The sequence below is a fragment of the Mercenaria mercenaria genome, chromosome 11 (assembly GCF_021730395.1).
Source record: "Mercenaria mercenaria strain notata chromosome 11, MADL_Memer_1, whole genome shotgun sequence".
Taxonomy (NCBI): domain Eukaryota; kingdom Metazoa; phylum Mollusca; class Bivalvia; order Venerida; family Veneridae; genus Mercenaria; species Mercenaria mercenaria.
In genome coordinates this window covers 9657088-9680534 of record NC_069371.1, presented here as the reverse complement: position 1 = coordinate 9680534, position 23447 = coordinate 9657088, and the positions used below count along the sequence as shown (strand labels likewise).

The window sequence follows — 23447 nt, the reverse complement described above, 5'->3', positions numbered from 1 at the left end:
TGGTGTATCACTACCATTTTGGTCCTGTGTCACTGTCATTTTTGGCCCTGTGTCACTGTCATTTTTAGTTCTGTATCACTGTCATTTTGACCCTGTAACACTATCATTATTGGTCCTTGTCGTATATCACTACCATTTTTGGCACTGTATTACTATCATTCTAAGTTCTGTTTCTCTAACAGTTTCGACCATGCATCACAATCAGGTTTCGTCCTAGTCCTGTATCATTGTCGGTTTTGGGCCTGTATTACTATCAGTTTTTGGCTCTGTTTTACTGTCATTTTTTGCATTGCATCACTATCATTTTTTGTCATTTACTGTCATTTTTAGTGATATGAGTAATGTTCACTACCATAACTACCTTATGTTCACATGTAATAAAGCTGAGTAAAAACCCTCAAGAAAGACTGACGATTTGTGCAATATATCGTGCAGTTTAAAAATGTACTTATCAATAGAGAATAATTGGGATAGATTGCATTTGTGCGGTCCCAGAAAGTTTACAACTGACCGCGACAACTGTGCATGCTTGACCGCTGCTCTTGTTTTAAGATATGGTCGTAAATTTTCATTACTTTAAAGTTTTATTGTTGAAATAATAGTGTTTACAACCAAGAATCAGCTGTTTTATTGATTGTTTGAGGGTTTAAATTAAAGCTACAAACCAAACCGGTCTGGTTTTGTAACTACAGTTTTAACCGAGATGACCATGTGCGGCAGGTGGCGTTGGCCCAGGTATGATAACTTCACAAGTTCAGAAATAAACAGGTATGATTTTTCTTTTTTGTATTTCAAAAAGAAAAGTTTTGATATTTAAATAATCCCATTTATAACAACAATTTTCTAATTTCATGATTTTGGGAAGGGGTTTTTTGTCAACAACAACTATCACCTATGGTAATTTATTTGGTGCAGGAATGTGGATGGGGCGGCAGCCCCTGCGTAGAGAAGAAATTATGAAAAAATATTAACCTTATAAATAAAGCGATGTTGTGGGGACGGCAGCCCCTTCCATATATACAGGAAAAAAAGTCTTACTTATTTTTACAATTTTTCCTTACCTGAGTCATGTTGATTATAACTGAAAATCATCAAGAATGCTATTTAGTTCTTTTAAACTTCCTTTTTTATTTTTATTTATCTCAGTTTTGTTTAATTTCTTCAGAAGTTGGTTGGAATGAAGATGAAAATATTTTGTTTAACAAGCATCAGGAATTCCAAGAATGGATCCTCTTGGTCAGTTAAAAATTGTTTACGCACACAATACTGAGCAAAATATGAGTCGTACAGAGATTTCGTACTAGTTACCGTGTTTTGGAAGAGAAGTCTTAAAAGCCCTCTACGTACTTTCAATAGTGTTAATGTGAACACCAGTGTCTGGGTCTAAAAATGTATACTGTGATTTACAGTAAGATGTTCGAAACCATCTTTGTTTAATGAAGAATATGCTTTTCAGCAGTCTATGTATGGTGGTTCCGGGTAGGATGCATTCCTTTATAGCGTTAAAATTCTACAATTACAGTATCAGTACTTCTATCCGCAATGCAACGGAAAAAAGCAACTGTTCTTTCTCACCCTCTCAATCCCCCTCCTCCATTAATATTACTACTGATAGAAGAAAACTTTCTTAACTTGAAAGGCATTTGACAGCTGTAGTATATCGGCGTTTGTTTTTGTTTTGATTTGTAAGAACATGTTTCAGGTGACGTCATAACCGGAACCCTATTAATATTCAAAATGGCCGTCAACAGAAGAGGGTTCGTTATTGCACTTCTTTTCCTTTTCCATTAACACCTTTCGGCATTATATATTGAAGGTATTGACATAAACAATCATGACAAATATGAATTTCTGATCAAACCCTTATCTTTCTTATTCACTTTTTAATGATATACTAGTACGTCGCGCTGCGCGATACGCTATATATACTAGTATATTAATGCCGACCCAAGGCCGCCGCAAGCGCACTTAAGAAAATTTACGGCGCTGAAAATCATTTTATTTTACGGATGCAACCTTGCCCCTTCCGCTCAGGACTATCAGCCTCGACCTGATAACATCGATTTCAAAACTTCATCAAAAATAAAAATATCAAAAAGACAGTAGTCTATTATTCTATTTATCGTGAAACTCGTATAGTCTAATCTGCCCAGAATATCATATTTCCTTGTCTTATTTCGTGAAAAATGATGTCTGTAGCAAAACTAAATAAATTTAAATTTTAAGGATTTGACAATTCATCCGCTCTTGGGTCATCTGAATGAAGTAATACGGCAACCATGTACAGTTCAGCTTAGGCAATGTTTATTGACTTTCTGATATTCTTATAAAAAACTTTCAATAAAACTTAACTCCTACCTGCATAAAAATCAAAACTCATCCTCTCGAATAAATCAGAATATGCTTAATTTTCACTTTTCTTAAACTTTTGACTTAGTGACAGCTACATGTACCGAGCGCTGAAAATGTCACTACCGTACTCCATTCAGAGAGAATTTAATCTCTTAACTTGCACTATTCTAAAATTATAATGGACATAAACAATTTTGCATCTACGTTATAAAAATAAATGTCTTTAATTAGGTGTAACAGACTGGAAATACTTCAGCCCTGACCAGGATTCGAACCCGGGATCTCTCTTACCTAAGGCGTTCACTCTACCACGTCGCTATTAAAAGCTAGCTCAATAGTAAGGAAGTAAAGGTGCATCCTTATACTCTACCCTACTACATCCCTCTATTTTTGAATTCGTCTTCGAATTCGAGGAGTTTTAACCTCTTTGGGACATTCATATGTACAGGTGAGTGATTGACGTTGGGCGCCAAATGTCCGGTAATCGAACCCGTGACCTGTTACCTCTCACACCTAAGGCAGACACTACCGCTTTAAAAGCTAGCTCAATGGCAAGAAAGTATCAGTGCACCCTTATACTGAGTTGAAATTACTTTTTCGAAACTCCTTTAAAACTAGCTGTCTTTTTTTCACGGAGAAAGAACCTTGATAATCATACAAACATGTAATATTTATAACAATACAATAAATGGGTGTAATCTCATCACCAGGGAAATCACACAACTGATCAAAATAATAACTGCCTCCATGAGTATACATAAATGCTTTAAAACATACCGCCGGCAGATAAACAAAGTGCTTCTATATCCCAGTCAAATTTATTCCATAGACCTGTTGCATTACAATGTGAAATCGTGTCGTATGGAGAGCAGATAAACTGTGTGGGGTTGATGTGGTCCGGAGGATCCGAGTACACAGTGCAGTTCTCAAGCACGTATTTTTCGAGCTTTGGTCCTTGCAGAGTTAGGGAATACAAATCGTCCACGCAATCAAATGCTATGAGTTCCCACCTATAACAAAAAAATAAATATTTGGAACACATAATTTATATTATTCCATATGAAAAATATCATGGAAAAAAAGATTTCATAGCTTGCGTTCTTTAAGATCCAATTCATACGAAGTTTTCACTAAATAATGCAACTGCATAGACATCCTAGGGTACCCTGAATAAAGCCAAACCTTCAGTATAATGTTACAGACTGTTCATTGCCAAATTTATTGAGCAATTACATACACACTCAATGAATTAGAATTCCATCAGGAGTTAATGAGGTTGAATAAGGTAATGGAAGTATACATCATAATCTCCATAAACGTCATAAACCCGCTAAGTGCTATACTTGCAGTCGTTCAAACAACGAATAATCGACGTTTTTGTTCAAACTTGGATCAATAGTCTTTCTGCCAGTCGTTCTTTGTTTGCATATAGAACTTTTAAATGTCTTTTTGAGTTTGAAAAATATTTAGATTTATTACCTAATAAATATAGAATTGCTATGCCGCGATTGAGATTATCTTCCCATCAATTACGAATTGAATCTGGACGTTATGGTGCTGATAGAATAGACTGCAATTTACGTATTTGTAACTTTTGTCATAGGCCAACTGGTGATAAATTTTATAATATTTTTATGAAAGTTTGTATATCACGCCTTCTTGTTACGCCAGTCGAATGTACTTGCTGTTGCATAGTTTCCTTATATTGTGTACGATATTGTATGTATATATTTTTACAATATCTAGTAATGATACATACAATGATTATTTCTTAGTTTACAATATTGTCAACATATATTATATTCCATGCTATGTTGTTCCAAATTAAAGAACTGCTCACTTCCATCAAATATATAACTACATACTTTGAGTTTCCAACCTTACGTAATGAATACATATTCTACTATATTTCATTACGAGTGATAGTTTCAATTTATTTTCTAATGCATATGATATTTATGATCTTTGTGTTGTGTAAATTTGTCACTATAATTAGGTTAATATATTTGTATGTACCAAGAAATAATCGTTTACGTTACAATATAATAAAATATATTGAATTGAATTGAATTTAATTGAATTGCTATAAAAATCAAATCATAGGTCTGGGGCGAGGTGTGTGTGTGTTTTGGGGGAGGGGGTGTATAGGGGATAAAAATGTCGCTAAAAATCATAGATACTTCCGCTTAACATCATCAATGAATTATCTAACAATAAATAGCTTTGCATAGTATTATGCAACACTATAAATTAATTCCTTCCGTTTCTTAGTTATACAAATATTCCCTGTATATCTTAGATCAAGCATTTCAAAATGTTGACCACCGTCAGCCTGTAACATTTACTCCATACCCACTTTCACTGTACCGAGCGTGCAGTCTATGCAATGCCGCGGCCGTGTGCATTTCTTCTAAGCAATGCAAACTGCGGATAGTTTTTGAATGGCTGGCATACTGCAGTAACAATTACCTAGGAAAAATAACATTATGGTATTGCTGTGAAACCTTTCAAAAGACTGTGCTTCATTTAACATACAAAAAAGTAAAAGTATATGTTCAAAATTATAAATCGCACCGGTACATTATTATATATCTGTCGCTACGTCGCCTTTATGAATTTGATCAATTTCGCGAAGATCTTCTTCGGAGGTATTGAGAGTAATAGAATAGTTAATATTTATTTCCAAACTATCGCTTCATTCTTACTCTGTGTGCAACTGGACGGTCTCATGAAAGAACATGGTAATCCACTGAAAGGCACTTAATTTTTGTTACATCGGACAGCTTATTTATTTTAGAACAATTTGTTCGGGAATGGTTTGTCTGAAAAAAATAATGTACAAGTTATATGCATTTTGACAAGTATCAAACCTGTCAGACACAGGTTACGTAATACGCGGTATACCATAAGACATTTGGAAAAATCGTGAATAATGCCCAGAAACTTTGTTTTTTTTATTTCTAATATAAAAATTGCATTTAGTAAAACAATGTTACGGCACTTATTTTGTTAATACTTTAAATAAAAGATACAATTGATTTCTGCACTTCCTGTTCATATTGATATTAAACACGTGCTTTTAATAACTTAAATCTTATTTAGAACTGATTTCAATAAAGCTATTAGTTAAGTGTCTAAATCCATAGCATTTTTATCAAACAACAATGAAATGAATGTTAAATAAGACAATAATCTCCTTAGTTCACATATGTTAGTTGATTACTGAACGCCTTGAGCGGAAGTAGGTGCCCGGTGGCCGGACGCGTAGACATTCTTCTGCAAATTATTACCGATGTGTAAAATATTGATATCAATTATGAAATGTTGATAGTATTACTAAAATCATGGAAAGCAGTTAAAATATCTCTCAGCTTATAAAAATAAATGTCAATAGCGACGATACCTTGTTAATTTTGCTTCTCCGTTACATGTTGCAGTTTCTTTATTGTAATACAGCCGATTTTCTACTGAGACCCTCACCACCTCCTCAAAAGAAGCAGTTGAACTCCCTCGCCATCCGAAGAAATTCTTCTTGGAGCTCTTGCACCAGGAGATCGTTTTGTAGTCAATGTTTGGCAACCTTCCTGAATGCGAGACCCTTGATATATAAAAGGCTGACAAACAATTGGCTTGAAAACTAATGAAGTCCCGCGAAAATACAGGTGCGTCTGGACAGCAATTTTGCACGGCGAGACAAGTTGTCAAACATGAACAGTCCTCACAACAACGCGATGTTAAACTGGTATTATTCGAGGACAACGACTCAAATGTTATGTTTGTTTCCTTTTGGTATTTGTCCCTTCTGGCTGATCGATCTTCTTCAAAGCTTGAATTTTGCTTTATAGCGCAGAAATTAAGACTTGGACATACCTCAAGGGCGTCGAGTAGAATTGGTTTTAGTACATCCAAGACAAAGCCATCGTCATAGTTGTAGTCATAAAAGGTATAGTTGTAGTCATAAAAGTAATAATAATATGTACTGCTGAAGATTGGTGTACTGCTGTAGTCAGACGTGCGGCTGTAGTCTAATGTGGTGCTGTGACCAGATGTGGTGCTGTAGTCTGAAGTGGTGCTGTGATCAGATGTGGTGCTGTAGTCTGAAGTGCTGTTGTAGTCTGGTGTTTTGGGGCTGTAGTCTGGTGGGTTGCTGTAGTCTTGCTTGTTGTTGTAGTCTGGAGTGCTGCTGTAATCGAAAGTATTGTTATAGCCGAATTTTTCATCATAACCATGTGTGTCCTTGTTAACGTAAATTTCATCGAATATGGTGGTGCCGGTAAAATCGTTGTAGTTCGGAATATCAGTACTTCCGTCATTGACAGTGTAGTCAGGCGTATGGTTTTGTTCGGGAGTATCGTTATAGATGACAGTCGTAGGTTGACTGAGTTGGGATGGCGAAAGAAGTTTGACTCCACTTACGGCGAATACACATAGGGCCAAGTGAAAGGGCCATGCGAATGTGTGCATGGTGACCATCTGAAAAAAAAAATCAACGCATAAAATTGATCTAATTCATTTGTTAACGTACAAAACATCCTGTCTGTCTTGTTATGACGACCAAGAAATAGATTTTCTATACTGATGCATATGCAATAATTGGTGTGCATTGACACATTTGGCAATAACATTATTATCAAATTCTCTACCTTTTATTATGATAACTGTACGGAAAATGCATCTAAACGTGACCGTTTGTCTTGCAAGTTATTTCCATTTTGATGTATGCTAGTTAAGAAATAATATATATGTTCCTATATTTTATCAGGTAATAAAATATGGGTAGGAGTTCAGATGCGTAACAATTAAATCACGAGTGCGTATTTATTACTTCTATTCTAACCACGCCAATTCTTCGCATTTTACAGCACTACATTTCAGCTCGATACGTCATTCGGCTGGCCATGTGCTATTATAAAAACCTCCCCCACGATTGGAAAGCGTTGCAAACTGAATTTTCCGATATTCAGTAAATTTTAATTAAAGTATTAAAGGGAATTCCTATAGATTTCTATGCTCATCTTTCTGTGCAGCCGTCACTATCTATGGGAAATTGAAGTGAAGTCAACATTATTTTGTTGAAACATGTGACAGACAATCTTAAATATGAGGAATCTTGAATAAAATAACATTTTTCAATAAGTTTTATCAGTAATCAAATGTTGATACTGGTTTATGTTGTATTGACACGTATCATGCCTGACATGTATCATGCAATTTGCCATTTGTGGCTGTGTTTTGACAGCGCATTTTGTTTGTATTGATAAGACAATATCTTTTTTCAGATCATTTAGTGTTAAATTATAGAAATGATTAAGCATTTTTTTTAAATTTTTTTTTAACTTCTAGCAGATATAATCAATTTAGTCAGGTCCGCGTCATTTTTCAGGCCTGATGTTGTTTCAAACAAAAAAATCAGATTTTTCTTTTATTTGCATCCATTATTGTAATGATATAGTATTACAAATATGACTATGATATCAAATAAGTCTATAATAAAATCTGTAAAAAGAATATACCTGAAAAATCGCTAGCAGTTTCAGCAACAGTTGGTGTGTTTAAAACAATTTTTTTCACAAAAACAAGTCTGGTGACCCACTGTTTTAGGCCTATTTGTGCATTGTTTTCAACACAAATTTTCCTATCATATATGTAAATTAAAAAAAAAATCCATGAAAGGGAAAAACTATAGGAATTCTCTTTAAGTAGTTACTGCTGTGAAAGTGTTATTTTTAAGGACACGTCACGGCTGAGATAGTTTAGCATTATTACAATACACAATCGGTATTGAAATTGTGTTTCCAATACATGTGCTCATTAGATAAATCTTCAATATCTTATATGAAAATAAGCGATTGTATGATTGCAACACTGTGAGTTGCTCTAATTACTGTCAAATGACTGAAACAATAGAAATTCGTACGAGACATGGATAGACAAAACGACAGTGAGGTAACAATATATTCTTTTATTGTTTTAATGCATGAGTTGTAAGCTACAATATAGAATGCCGATTTTATGAAAATCAAACTGGAAGTTAGAAATACCGGTAACAGAAGAAATTTAATTAGGTCATGAGTCATCATATACCTGTCAAAATTTGTCATTAGTTTTCACGAGCTGTCAAAATTATTTTTAACTCTCTATTCTGCAAATGCATTGTTTTTGAAAGTATCTTAGTCGGATTTTGTAGTGTGTAACTTACTTTACATTCCACATTAATATTTTTGCTTGAAATTGCTTTGCTGAGCTCACCGAAGTCACATATCGATGTCTATTGTTTTAGTTTATTGTCTGTTATAAAGGTACCGAATCTCAATATTAAGATATAAGAATTGTTCCTTTCTGGTAGACAAAGGAAACTATTTGGTTGAATCATAATATAACGTTATTTTGGAAAGAACTGAATATTCTTTGGTTTTTTGTTATTCACCGGAAATTCAAAAAGCGACCACCTTAATAACATGTTCGTTCGGAAAAGATCAAAAGTAAATACCTTATTCAAAGTTTATCTATGCAGTTCTAAAAATAGTACCCGTGGCATATGATGACGCTGCAACATATACACGAGAACATTGTGCCATATTAACACGTAAACACTTGAGTACATGAATTACATGTATAATTTATTTACTGTCAAAGTAGGATCTATAGTTGACATTTGTAGTGCATACAACGCAGAAATCTTAAACTGCGTATACATGACCAAATATAGATGGACTGATGTTGAACACGAAACTTACCGTTACTGTGTAGACTGGCTGAAACATTTTCTTACAGTAAAAATATAAACAAATAAATTCATTAGTTAGAAATGATTTGTTTCAGAAAATTAAAATTTGATGTATTTTATTACTACTACTGAAGCACTGAAAAAGTTACATATTTAGTCGGCATACAACGGAAGCAGAGTAGTATCTCACAATCGTGTTACATCCGTAGTGTGAAATGGAACAGCTATATTTTATCGTAGATTCTAACACGATCCGTGGCTGTTACTATATAAACATATAGCGAAATCGCCTACATTGTATACATGAATCTACGATAAAATATAGCTGTTCCATTCCACCCTTCGATTGTAATGTTCAGGACTGTGAGATTCTACTCTGCTTCCGTTGTATACCGACTTTTTTCAGTGCTTTAATAGCAGTAATAAAAAGTACATCAATTTTTCTGAAACAAACAATTTCTAACTGATGAATTTATTTGTTTATATTTTTACCGTAAGAAAATGTTTCAGCCAGTCTACACAGTATAACTGAAGAAGCTTTCGTGTGTACGGGCCCTCCGTAAGGATTTTAATTTACCCAATATGCAAAACTTGTTCACCTATATAAAAATGCAGTTCAGCAACAAATGGAGGTTTTAAATGAGGTCGTAGAAATCTGGCGGTGTGCCGTAACCATGGAAACGGCTACTGAAACTTGTACTCGCGGAAACTAAAAATCTTTCTTTTGTCATATTTCAAAAAGTAATGGAATTAGAAACTTGATTTTTTCACATCTTTATTAAGTCATAAATACCTATTATTTGCAGTGATTATATTCTAAATATCTTATTGAATTTCTTAATTGTTGTCAGCACGTGCAATTTTAGTAATTAGCACGTGCATTCAGTTATGAACCAACAATGTGCCTTTTTTAATCAAAACTTATTTTTTGGACTTAATTACAACTATGGCTGATTTTTGGCTTGAAAATTTTGTATAATACGCATGCAATTAAAATTCTAAACAATTTGATACGTCAGTTTAACACCATTTCATATATTAATGCAGAGGATTACATGCCATATACGGCATTCATTCGCTTCATTTTTCAATACATATGAACAATGAAGTTAAGGAATAACTCGTTGAATCTCGGCCTGGAATATTTAACATATATAATATGAAAAAAATGTTTATTAGATTGAATGTTGGAAAACATGTGAATAAATTATGTTTTTTGTGACATTGTTACCTGTCTGTATTGTATAGATACGCTTAACATATAATGCATGCATAAAATTGTTCTCATTTACGTTGATACTTTTACTATTACTGTTACGAATTTAAGTATTTTAGACTTCATACTTCTATCACTTTAATAATTAATCATATTACCGAACTTCTCTCCATAAATCAGCGGTACAATAATGGGAGTAAACCAGACCTAGAGTAAATACTTCTAGTGTGTGTAGAGCAGTTCTACCAAAGCAATGCTAATGTTCATGTTTATATGGAAACCTGGTGCGCCATGTTATTTGTCAATTGCCTAATATCAGATATTAATGCTAAATGCCAAACACCTTATGCAAAATGTTTTGAAAACGAAATGACATTTATTAAGTACTATGAAAGGCTATGGAAAGCCGATGTGCCATGCTAATTGCCAAATGCTAAATGACAAACAGTTATTGCAAAATGCTATTTGCTATATGCTTAATGTCAAATATTGCCTGTAAAATGGTAATTATCAAACAATAAATGATAATTGTTAATTGCAAATACGAAACAATAAATGCCAAATGCGTATTGCTAAGTACTTATTCAGATAAAGTATATAAATGCATCCTATAAATAGTCATTGGCCTTTGTAACATAATTTTGTCTCTTTTAAAAATATTTCTTAACATTCTAGAGCAAAAAGTTTCGATCATGTCATCTCATAACCTTTAGAAAATGTTATTGCTTCAAATCAGGCTGATACAACTTCATATGTTTTCACGTGATGAAAAGTAACAGTCATAAGTGTAAGGGATACAGATCATTAACTCACAAAGTTACAGCATTTGACAAGTAGCATTTGTCATTTGGCAATAATTATAGGCATTTAGCACATAGAATATGGCATATAGCATTTGATATGTATTGAAGGCCGGTGCGCCATGAATACAGCTAAATGTTAAATGAAAATATTTAATTCTACATGCCAATAACTTAATGCTAAACGCCAACTACATGTACTTAATGCTAAATGCCAATTACTAATGCAAAATGCCAAATACTTTACATAAAATGCAACATACCAAATGATATATGCCTATGGAATGCGCAGTGGTAACTGCAAAAAAGTTAATGCAAAATGAAAAAATGCTGATAATTTGATAATTTGAGAATTACCATTTATCATTTGATAAAAAGAAATTGTTTTTATCTTCTTCTTCTCGATCGCAACTACATTGTAAGACCAGTAGCCTCGATGAAACTTGTGGTTTACCGCAGATTCTCAATGCCTCCATACAGTTTCTGATGCATTGCCTCAGCTCGCTCATGGTCTCTGAAGTATATACTCCGCAGTCTGATCTTCCTCACCACATGGACAAGTTGGTGAGGGTACCAGTCTGTATTTCTTGTACATGTAAGCATTGAGCTTGTTGTGGTCTGAGCGAAGCCTGACCAGCGTCACTTGTTCAGACCGATCAAGGAGATGAAAAACATTTTCCTCTATCCTTGGTATCGTTAGTGCCTTGATGATGGTGACTTTCTACTTGTAACTCACATGCTTTGTCGGTTGTTCTGACTGAGCTTCTAGCTTAGTCAGTTTGTCTCCCTTTTCATTGCATGCAAGTCCACAATGGGATGGAATCCACTGAAGTGCTACTTTGCAGGTTATACTCAGGCTCTGCATTCTCCTGGCTAGCTGCAGAGCTTTATTGTTGATCAGACCTTCCATAACAGACAGTGCGTCTGTGATAAAGACGACTGAGGAGCTTTCTTCTTCCGAGTCTTCAACCATTGAGACGGCCTTCATGAGTGCTTCAGTCTCTGTCTTGTAATTGCTGCAATGTTTTCCTGTGGCTGCATGTAGAGTTTTATAACTTTTAGCATTTTGTATACGGTATATAGTATTTTGTATGTAACATTTAGCATTAAGTATGTGACATTAACATTAAGCTATTGGCATTTAGCATTAACAACTTCTTATTTAGCATTTGGCAGTTAGCAAAGAGCATCGGTCCCCACTAACTGCGCAGGGACAATAAGCCCCAGTGTTACGAAAAGAGAAGTTTGCCAAGCATTTAAGGTGATGTTAGATGATATGTTTTTGCAGTTCAAACTGTAGTTCCATGTTGTTGATGAGATCTTGTATATGAGTCAGATAAGGATGTGACAGTTATAGCTTTGACTTAGCTGTATTGCTTATTGTATTGAGAAAAGATCTAGATCACTTTCACTGTGAATGTCCATGTCTACATGTATACGGGTTATTGCTAAATGACAAATTTCATGGGAGTATTTTCAGAGGGTGATGTTTTTCAGACAGATAATGTTTCTTTAATACATGTAACCTAACATCTCAATATATATATATTCGTCTAGGATTTATTCAAGTTGCTCAAATTGAGTAAAGGGTAGTGCGTGTGTGTGTGTGTGTGTGGGAGGGAGGGGGGTATCCGGGGTTTGGCCATCCGGAGTTATTCATTAAACATTTACTGACCATCCTTTTGCAAACTGTCACTTTAACATATGTATTTTCTTCGTAATCGCATGCAGAGGATGTATATTGCTACTACAAATGTGCATGAAAGAAATACAGACATACTCTTTCTTCAAAAATATCGTATTTTCCTTTGATTTTTCCATCCGGGCTATATACGAAATATGAAGTGTACTTGATAACATGCCAATGGTGATGATATCTCCGGAATGTTTATTGCGTAATACAAGATTTCAACAGAGTAACAATAAGTGATCCACCCCAAAAAATAAGAAATACATAAAGCATTATTATCATTTCGCAAATTTTATCGTACATTCTTTCCACATGAATATTAGCATCACTTTGGTAGAACCGCTCTACACACACCGGAAGCCTTTAATCTAGACCTAGTTTACTCCCATTATGGTTCCGCTGAATTATGGAGAGAAGTCCGGTAATATGATTAATTATTAAAGTGATAGAAGTATAAAATCTAAAATATTTTATTTCGTAACAGTAATATCAACGAAAAGGGGAACAATCTTATGCATGCTTTATAATATGTTAAGCGTATCTATACAATACTGACAGCTAACAAAAAGCAATTTCACAAAAACAATTTATCCACATCGAGGGCTTGGCGCAAAGCTATTGTATCTTGTTCTTTATTTATATACACTTACAATAGTTTTGCACCAAGCCCTCGACATGTTTTCCAACAATTAATCAAACAAACTTTGTTGTTTTTCAAATAATATACATTAAATATTCCAAGCCGATATTTAACGCGTTACTAATTAACTTCATTGTCCATATGTATTGAAAAAGGAAGCGAATTAATAGCCTATTTGGCATGTAATCCGCTGCATTAATATATAAAATGATATTAAACTGACGTATCAAATTTTTTAGAATTTTAATTGTATACGTATTATACAAAAATTTTCAAGCCAAAATTCAGTCATAGTTATAATTAAGTTCAAAAAAACATCTTCTTATTAGAAAAAGCACCTTGTTGGTTCACAACTGAATGCACGTGCTAATTACTAAAATTGCAGTTGTGACGACAATTAAGAAATTCAATAAGATATTCAGAATATAATCATTGCAAACAATAGGTATTTATAACTTAATGAAAATTTGAAAAAATCAAGTTTCTAATACTACTACTTTTTGAAATATGACAAAAGAAAGTTTTTGAGTTTCCGCGATTACCAGCTTCAGTAGCCGTTTCCATGGTTACGGCACACCGCTAGATTTCTACGACCGACCTTAAAAGTCAGTTCTTATTTTACTTAATTGTTTTATCATAGTAAAAAAGTTTTGTATGATGGGTAAATTAAGTGTGGCACGTATTTTGAAAGATTCCTCGTATAGTACATGTACATTTACCGGTAAGTTTCAACTTCAACATCAGTGCATCTATATCTGGTCGTGTACGTAGTTTACAATTTCTGCGTTGTAGGCACCACAAATGTCAATTAGATTTTACTTTGACAATAAATAAATTATAATTAATGCTCCAATCTGTACGTGTTTATATGCCGCAATGTGTTTATGTTGCAGCGTCATCATAAGTGACGTGTACTATTTTTAGAAACTTGAATAAGTATTTATTTCTTATCTCGAAATAAAAAATATGTTCAAATAATTTTATCAGCTAATAAAATATGTGCAGTCGTTCAGATGCGAATATCAAATCACTCGTGCTACGCACTCCTGATTTAATTATTACACATCCGAACTCCTGCCAATATTTTATTAACTGATAAAATAGAGGGACATATTTATTTTAAAATTAAGGTATAGGTCCATGTTTCGGAGAAAAAAGTTCGAACGTCATCAAATCATAGAAAGAAAGCATTGTTTTACATGAAAATTTAACAGCATATTAAACATTTATATTATTTTACAAAACCATTGTCAATTTACGCTTACATATATTGAATTCCGGAAAGGGACTGCATGAAGGGGCCATACTTCTGGACAGTTCAGCGGCTTTAAAAACTCACCATTTTTGAAAAGCTGTTACATGTCTTCGTTTTGATGCATTTGCAACATCGTGCGAGTGTTTAAACTTTACATAAGTAGGTAAAACATCGTTTTTGACAATTGTTTACATTTATTTCTTTACAAATGGCATTCTTATTTACAGGGGGACAACTCATTTTGAATAATTTTAGTATCCAACTCTGTGGGACAGAATAGTAAAGCATGTATTGGACAGATAAGTTGTGTGTCAAGATGCTGTTTATTTACTTAAAAAATCTGTTGTTTTGTGATATACTGCTAAACCTTAAGAAATAATAAATATGTGCCTATATTTTATCAGTTAATAAAATATGGGCAGGAGTTCGGATGCGTAATAATTAAATCACGAGTGCGTATTCGCATCCGAACGACTGCCCATATTTTATTAACTGATAAAATTATTGGAACATATTTATTATTTCGATTCTAACCACGCAAATTCTTCGCATTTAACAGCACTACATTTTAGCTCGATCTGTCATTCGGCTGGCCATATGCTATTATAAAAACCTCCCCACGAATGGAAAGCGTTGCATAAAACGGAATTTTCCGATATTCAGCAAATTTTAATTAAAGTATTAAGTAGTTACTGCTGTAAAAATATTATTTTCGGCATTATCCTGTTATTTGGTCCGCTGACCAGAAACTTTCCGGTCTTATTTTCTTGTATTAATGTAACTTTCTTGAAATTATATATCGGTGTTTCTCACCGTATTGGGGTCAAAAAGTAGTCCATCCTAAAAAGTAGTTCCTATAGTGTTGCAAAAAAGTCCCTTCCTCAGGTGACTATAGTCTGTATCAAAAGACTAATGCTATTTATTCCGTACAGTGTTGAAAAAAATAGTCCCTAACCTCTGGTGACTATAGTCTGTATCAATAGACTAATGCTATTTATTCCGTAAAGTAACCGAATATGAAAACTACTTACATGTCAGTTAGAAGTCCAAAATTACTTCCCAGCAAATTAACAACGAAATATACAAGTTTTAAAGGAACAGTTCCAGCACAAAATTAGTAAAGTCTTTATTCCGAGATACTGTTTACGTACACACACAAAAAATCAATATACTCGTATCGGTTATTTGTGACATTAAATGCATACAGATTGTATTTCTTTTCGTCAAACAGACGGAATAAATCGCGAAAATGTTTATATCCGCTCTCATCCCTGCACAAATTTGTCAGATAAGCCCACTTTAGAAATATATCTGGATTTAATTCATTGACATACACGAATGCAGGTAATGATAAACGATCAAAATGTTTAACACCTATCTACCAAAACAGTCATCTAATTAGCTTTGGCCACTTTTTAGCATCTCCAATAATGTCTTGTATTATCATCCATTGTGTGTAAATTTTTCTTCTTCCATAGCTAACGGTCAATTGAAACTTGCAATCAAAATCAAGGCATATTAACATCTCTGTGAACTATGTTAATGGGTTCATTCGAAGTACATGGTTATCTTTTGATCTGAACGTAAAATTATGGGTAAACATTGTCTACAGAATGCCTGACCTCACTATATATACTCCTGGTATTTGGACCGCGGACCAAATAAATTCTTCGTCGCTATATATACTCCTGGTATTTGGTCCGCATCTGAAAACTTCTATATTAACGAATTATTTTAAGAATGTCACCCCCCAAAAGACTACCAAGCCCCATTTTCTGAAAATATGCTCCCTCAAAGAAAACCCTTTTCCCGGGGATACTTCCCCTTATAAGGCATTAGAATGAATCTATTGGAAAACAATTTCGTCTCTCTATATATACTCCTGGTATTTGGTCCGCGGGCCAAATAAATTCTTCGTCGCTATATATACTCCTGGTATTTGGTCCGCATCTGAAAACTTCTATATTAACGAATTGTTTTGAGAAGGTCACCCCCAAAAGACTGCCAAGCCCCAAAACATTTTCGTCTCTATATATATACTCCTGGTATTTGGTCCGCACATGTATAATTTATTATGTGTATTCCTACGCGACTTTACATGACCTCAACAGTGAATGGCGGAAGGATACACAATGATTTTTTTAGAATGGCGGATGGATACACTATGATTTTTTTACAAAGCCGAAGCTAAACATATCATTTAAATGTTGTGGAATTTATTTGGTCCGCGGACCAAATAACAGGATAATGCCAAATAATATATTAATAAGAAATGTTAAAACTGTCTAGCAGATATAACAGCCGATTTATGCCTTTTCGTCTTTTAACACCGATACACTACCACTCGAAACGCAAATATCAACAGTTAAATTAAGGCGGATGCGCAGAGCAGAAACATGGTACTGTGGAGAGGGGTGGGAGATGGGATAGTTAATCAGTGAAAACGCGAAGATTTTAAGTCACGTGTTTCTTTCGGCGATCCGTCGCTATGTCTCAAGACCAAACTTTTCAGTTCGTGTCTCCTCAAAGATCATTGTATGTGGTGCTTATTTGCATTTTGTGGTGTCAACATCGGTCTTTATTTCTTTTTCCAGGTCGATAAAACCTCAAGGATCTGTCAAAACTTACCGGATAGCGCTAACGGACTTACGACGGAGAACAAAATTTTTAAATCGTTTGTCTGTCTGCATGCGTTTCTTAGCCGTTTTGCATGCGATCCTTCTCGGGCCAGGTCCGTTTAATACGGCGAAAAGTTTTGTGTATGCATAAAACCTGGAACGGAATCCACCAGATAAAATAAGTTCACAGAATGTACGTTATCTATACGCTTTCGTGCGGTATTCGGAACATATTCGTTTCTTGTTCGTGTTTGTTCAGTACGCGCCTGTTAATCTTCGTTGGACTTGATTCGCGGTCGGTCTACTATTTAACTTGTAACGAGTCAACCGGAGTTGTTTCGAACATTAACCGCGTGTTCAGTGAACGATTACTGACAAGGAACACATGGAAACTGAGGACTAAAGAGGGGAATAATATCACGAGGGTTCCCCGTCTCACTCGCTCATCAGTTCTTTTTGCATGTCATGGATGAGAACATTCTAGAACTTCGGGGATCTTCTTCAACACACCAATGAATGTTATGTTGGAGTCCTTCTGCAGTATCAAGCGGTCCTGTAAGATGTTCCATTTTCGGTCGAAAGTCTGCTTTTCATTTCAAAACGTATGTGCACATATAAAATATGCGTAAAAATATACGTACATTTTAAACGTGCACGCGTAAATAAGTAGATGCGTATATATACGAGCACCAAAAATTACACGTGCACGCATAGAATTATACATCCACGTATATATTTATGCGTACTCTGGTAAATGTGTATATATACGAGCATCAAGAATTACGCCTGCACGCGTAAAATTATACGTCCACGTATATATTTACGCGTATACTTATAAATATATAGGTGCACGCGTAAATTCAAGTATAAATTGAATGTGCGTGTACGCGTAGATATATATATATATATATATACATGTGTATATTTTCATACGCGCACGCGTAAATATGTAAGTGCATGCATAAATTTATAAGTGCAGGCGTAATAACAAGTGCACGTGTATATTATACACGTGACGTCTACATAGGCGTGCACTTACATAACTAAGTGTGTGCGCATAAAATATATACGTGGACGTATATATTAAAGCGTGCACGCATATTTTATACGTCAACGTATATTTTGAAATGTGCTAGCACGTAAAGCAGACTTTCGACCTAAATGGTACACCACAAACCTGATCCCAGCTATATGCAAGTCTGAACATCTTTGAATGTGCAAATAAAGGATAAAGAGAAGGGGAGATTGGAGATGGTGGTCTGCGGCTTGGCTAAGACTATAGTATATACCCATTTTGTCAGTCACGTCACCGGTACAAAACCTTCTTCAAACGTTCGAAGACCATTTTACTGTTTCTTATGCATTGCACTTTTGTTCTACTTGTCCGTTACTCGTACTGAGACGTTAATTGTCCTGTACATTCCGGTATTCGTACGCTCATTGTGCGCTTTATGCGTTTCATATATCGATCGCAAGTAGCACCTATGACATCTTTCATCACGCCGCAATTTTGTTTGTCATATGTTGCCTTTAAGATTCGGTCAATACGAGGCTTTATAGAAAAGGTGATATAGATCTATGGCTACTGTATGCCCTCTGCCTATATCACTTTTCCCTCATATCGACCTCACTAAAAGACAATATAAGTTTCATACTTTTATGAGAAGAATATTCTATTCGTTCTAATAAAATACATCGTACATATCGACGCCTCAGAATTAGAAGGGCGTAAGTGTAAAATCATAGGTTTCGGCAAAACGAAATAACTGTCTATGACAGGTACGCCCTTCTAATTCTAAGGGCGTAAGTGAACTTTTCTGGTACAACAATTAAGTGCAGATACGCCCTTCTATTACTATGATTCTGAAATACTTTCACATACGCCCTTTTATTAATGGTGAAATTTGGTCAAAACAGCAGTTTGTAACAAACATTTTTTTACAGAATTATGCCCCTTGGTGTGTAGCTTCAAAAATGTATAATTCATAAAAGGGCGTAACTAACACTTACGCCCTTCTTATTCTGGGGCGTCGATATGTATGTAAGTATACATATGTAGATTGTTGGGAATAAATATGGTTAACTTATACATTAGTGTGTTATTTAACAATTTTTTATGTACATTTCATTTTTCTCTGTATTCACCCGCTTTCTTGAAACATAATTTTATGTGTGTGTGTTTTTGTTTTTTTTTACAAATTGGATAAAGTAGTAAAAGATATTGATATTCTTGTACGTTTTTAAACACTCTTTGTTCTAAAGGTATGCTAACTTGATGACAAAAATGTATTCTCGGTAAGTTTTAAAATATTGACAAAATAGAAAGTGGGCAGTTAGCTGTTTTGTTCAGTATAAAACTGAACAATATAAATTGGACGCGTTATGTAAGCATGATAAATGTTGAAAGATAAATTCTTAAGCAAATTATTTTTTCTTGTGTTCTGCAAAAGTTCAGGAAAAATTACAGATGGTTAAATAGTTATTAAGACTGCATAGAACAGAACAGAACAGAACAAAAAGTTTATTTAACGAGTACACTACAGGTACATTCTTAACTTACATATAATTTTACATAATACGATTCTAGAGGTCACGCATACAATGAAATTGGCTATATTATGACAACACATGTGGAAAAACTATTGCAATACAAAAGGGAGACATATTTCCATCACATAAATATAAATCTGCTGAGCTGAAAAAGAAGAAGTAGCTGAAGTTTATTAACTTAATCCTTAATTCATCATATAATATCTTCATCGGTGTGCACACCAAACAGCAATTTTAACAATAGCGTTTAAAGCGTTGTCCCTCTCCGATAAAATGCGTACCCTAAAACGGTGTGCCGACAGAAGTTATAACGTCGAGTAAAAATTGGCCTGATTTCTACCTGTTTTGTAGATATAACCTAAAACTTAGCGTGCCTGGTTGGGTTGGACATGAATAAGAAAATACATGCGTCCTTCATATATTGGCGTGATAAACATGAACAAGCTGTATTTATTTTATGTTATGTATATGGTACAAAATTCTTTCTTTTTTTGTATTGCTGTGGGAGACAGAATATTTACTTAAATAAATCTTGACATGAAATTAGGATCAACAAAAACATAGCTCTTCATTTATATGCAGAATATCCACCTATATGTAGAGCATAACAGAATGTTTAGCATTTAGATGAAAATTTTAACAGCATTTATCATGGTATAAATCAAAAATAAATTCTTACCACAGCTTCGTTGAAAAGTCCCTTCTGATGAACAATGCTTCTTAAACTTTTTGATGTGTTGTAGAGTGTTGCACAACCGCCACTGATGTATCAAAATTATATCGTCAACTGATACTAACTAGCCTTATTGTGACAATGATATCATATTGGCGAGAAGGCGATCCGTTTTTCATTAATTAGATAACTATTTGATACAATATTATCACATCCAGAAAGGGGAAAAAAAGATATTGGCACACCCTATATCGTGTGGATCTGGGAGTGTTGGCGAGAGTACGAAATAATTAAACACTGTGTTATGTCACAATACGTAATTAAAAATTATACTGGAATTTTTCAACGAGGTATAAACAGGTGGAATAGTGAAAGAAAAAGAAAATAATTAAATTATATAAAATTTTACAGTGGAAACATACGTAGCTGACTAATTGATTGCCTAAGTGGAAATTGTAAAGGCAATATCTATTTTAAGTGGTATTTGTCTAAGAATGAATGTGATATTAATTATGTTATGTGATAATGTAAATTGTCTTTGGTTATTGTTGTTGTTCAGAAGGCCACATTTAAAATTTAGATGTATCATTTGTACTTTGTACTGATCTGTATAACTCTGATAACTAAAATTTGTTAAATTTATAATATGGAAGTTAGAAAGGAAATATGAAAAGCGAAACTGTAACGGTAAACGGTAATGTTTGTTGCTTTGTTTTCATTCCATTTGACTAGTCAAGTTTTTAGATATGACAGATTAGAAATCTTCCTTTACGATTTGTTCATTGTTTACTTTTAATACGCGATTTTCTTCCTTGTGTTGTTTATAGTGATGAATTTCTTCACGGTCAAATCTGAAAGGTCCGCTTTCAGATACATACATTGTGTTTGCAAACTGAATACTTGTGGTAGAAATTTTGAAGGCAACGTTGAATCATATTTCATCACTTTGTTAAATTGTTGAAACAAGAAAGAAGAATAAATTGGATATACCCTTAAAGTCTTCAACGTTTGAAGAACCGCACTGATAATAAACGCAGAATTTTAGTCTTCGTGTATCCAGAAGCAGAAACCGTCACGATTTCATTTTAATTAACGCACATTTGTTTACCACATTATTTGAAAAGTAACTCTGTGTAGCAGTAGTAATATTTTTGTTTTGCAAATACAGTAGGAGCTGAGGTTTTTTAATGAGTGTTTCATTTTATCAGGCAGCTACTATGCAGAGTGCCTGATATCACTTGCCTGATATTTTATTTTGATATCACGTCAATGGCCTGATATCAAAATTAAGCTCCTCCCATATTGGCGGACTAGTTTTTACATCAGTTTTCTTCCACATCTTTTTGAGACAGAATCAAGTTTGAATGTTGCAACAGATTCTGTAATCTCAACTTATTTCCTTAAATATGCTTGTCTCTACATTAATCACACAGACAATAGCACATAGAATGACGTCATTGTTTAACGTTCATCGTGACATCACAATGTTTACATGGATCGATTCTTAGAAAGGTTTACAATACACTTGACAATGTATTCATTCTTGATTTATGCCTAATTTAAGGCATCCATTTTTTATTAAGTAGTAGCAAAAGTGTGTGTGTTTATTTTAATTCTTGAATCAGTTAATTATGATCCTTGGATCAGTGTAAATTTAATGATTAAACTTCAAAGTATCTCTGACTGAGTCTGGGACTGAGCGCTTTGGACATGTACTTGTCTGAGTCAAATGTTTAAAAATGTGGAAATAAAGTCTGTTCTGGTTTATTCAAGAGGATGATTTTTTATTTTCACGCAGGTAAGAGTTAATCATCTCCCACCACACAGTGGTGTGGGAGACATATTGATTTACTCCAGTCTGTGTGTACGTCTGTCTGTCTGTCTGTCTGTCACAAAGCTTGTCCGCACTCTAAGTCGAACATTTCTCATCCGATTTTCACCAAACTTAAACAAAATGTGTTTGATCATAAGACCTCGGCCAAGTTCGAGAACTAGCCAAATCGGCCCTGCGTTTTGGCGTTATGGCCCTTGAATTACCAAACATCCGCCTTTTTACTCTTGTCCGCACTCTAATTCAAACATTTCTCATTCAATCTTCACCAAACTTGAATAAAATGTGTTTGACCATAAGACCTCGACCAAGTTCGATAACTAGCCTAATCGGTCCAGGCGTCTTGGAGTTACGGCCCTTGAATTACTGAAAAATCCGCCTTTTTACTCTTGTCCGCTCACTAAGTCGAACATTTCTCATCCGATCTCCACCAAACTTGAACAAAATGTGTTTGACCATGAGACCTCGGCCAAGTGGAATAAATAGTCAAATTGGTCCAGGCATTTTGGAGTTACGGCCCTTGAATTACTGAAAAATCCGCATTTTTACTCTTGTCCGCTCTCTAAGTCGAACATTTCTCATCCGATCTTCACCAAACTTGAACAAAATGTGTTTGGCCACAAGACCTTAGCCATGTTCGATAACTAGCCAAATCCGCCGAGGCACTTTTAATTTAAGGCCCTTGAATTACTGATTGGATCCACTCATCCAGACCATCTAATTGGACCCACTCGACTAAACCATCTCGAGAAACTAGACATTTTTCATAGGGGCAGTTGTGGAAGACATGCGCTTTTCTCAAACGCATCACTAGTTTCATTGTTATGTTTTTATAAGAATATCAGAAAGTCAATAAAGATTGTCGAAGTTAAATTCAATATGGCTGCGGTATTGTAGCGTTTAGGGCCAGATGAATTTTCAAATCCGTAAAATATGAATTAATTAATTTTTGCTTCAGAAGTCAATTTTTACGAAATAAGAGATGAGGACATATGTTGTTCTAGGCAGGTTGTATGAGTTTCATGATAATTAGAATAAGAGACAACTGTCTTTTGATATCGATGTTATCAGGCTCGGCAGATATGGACGGAAGGG

General features: G+C 34.5%; 1 protein-coding gene across 1 annotated transcript; it reads right to left on the bottom strand.

Moving 5' to 3' along the window:
• Positions 1-3118: 3118 nt before the first annotated feature.
• LOC123532320 (uncharacterized) lies at positions 3119-6816 on the bottom strand. The gene is made up of 2 exons (XM_045313729.2): positions 5756-6816; positions 3119-3362 (listed from the first exon to the last, which is right to left on the bottom strand). Exons 1-2 carry the CDS (start codon positions 6814-6816, stop codon positions 3119-3121), a joined length of 1305 nt encoding a protein of 434 aa, XP_045169664.2.
• Positions 6817-23447: the final 16631 nt, after the last annotated feature.

Excerpts from the sequence above, each read along its gene's own strand:
- LOC123532320 (XM_045313729.2), bottom strand. The coding sequence starts at position 6,816 with ATGCACACATTCGCATGGCCCTTTCACTTGGCCCTATGTGTATTCGCC. Across the intron at positions 3,363-5,755 it reads GGAGAAGCAAAATTAACAAG|GTGGGAACTCATAGCATTTG; the intron begins GTATCGTCGCTA and ends TTTTTGTTATAG.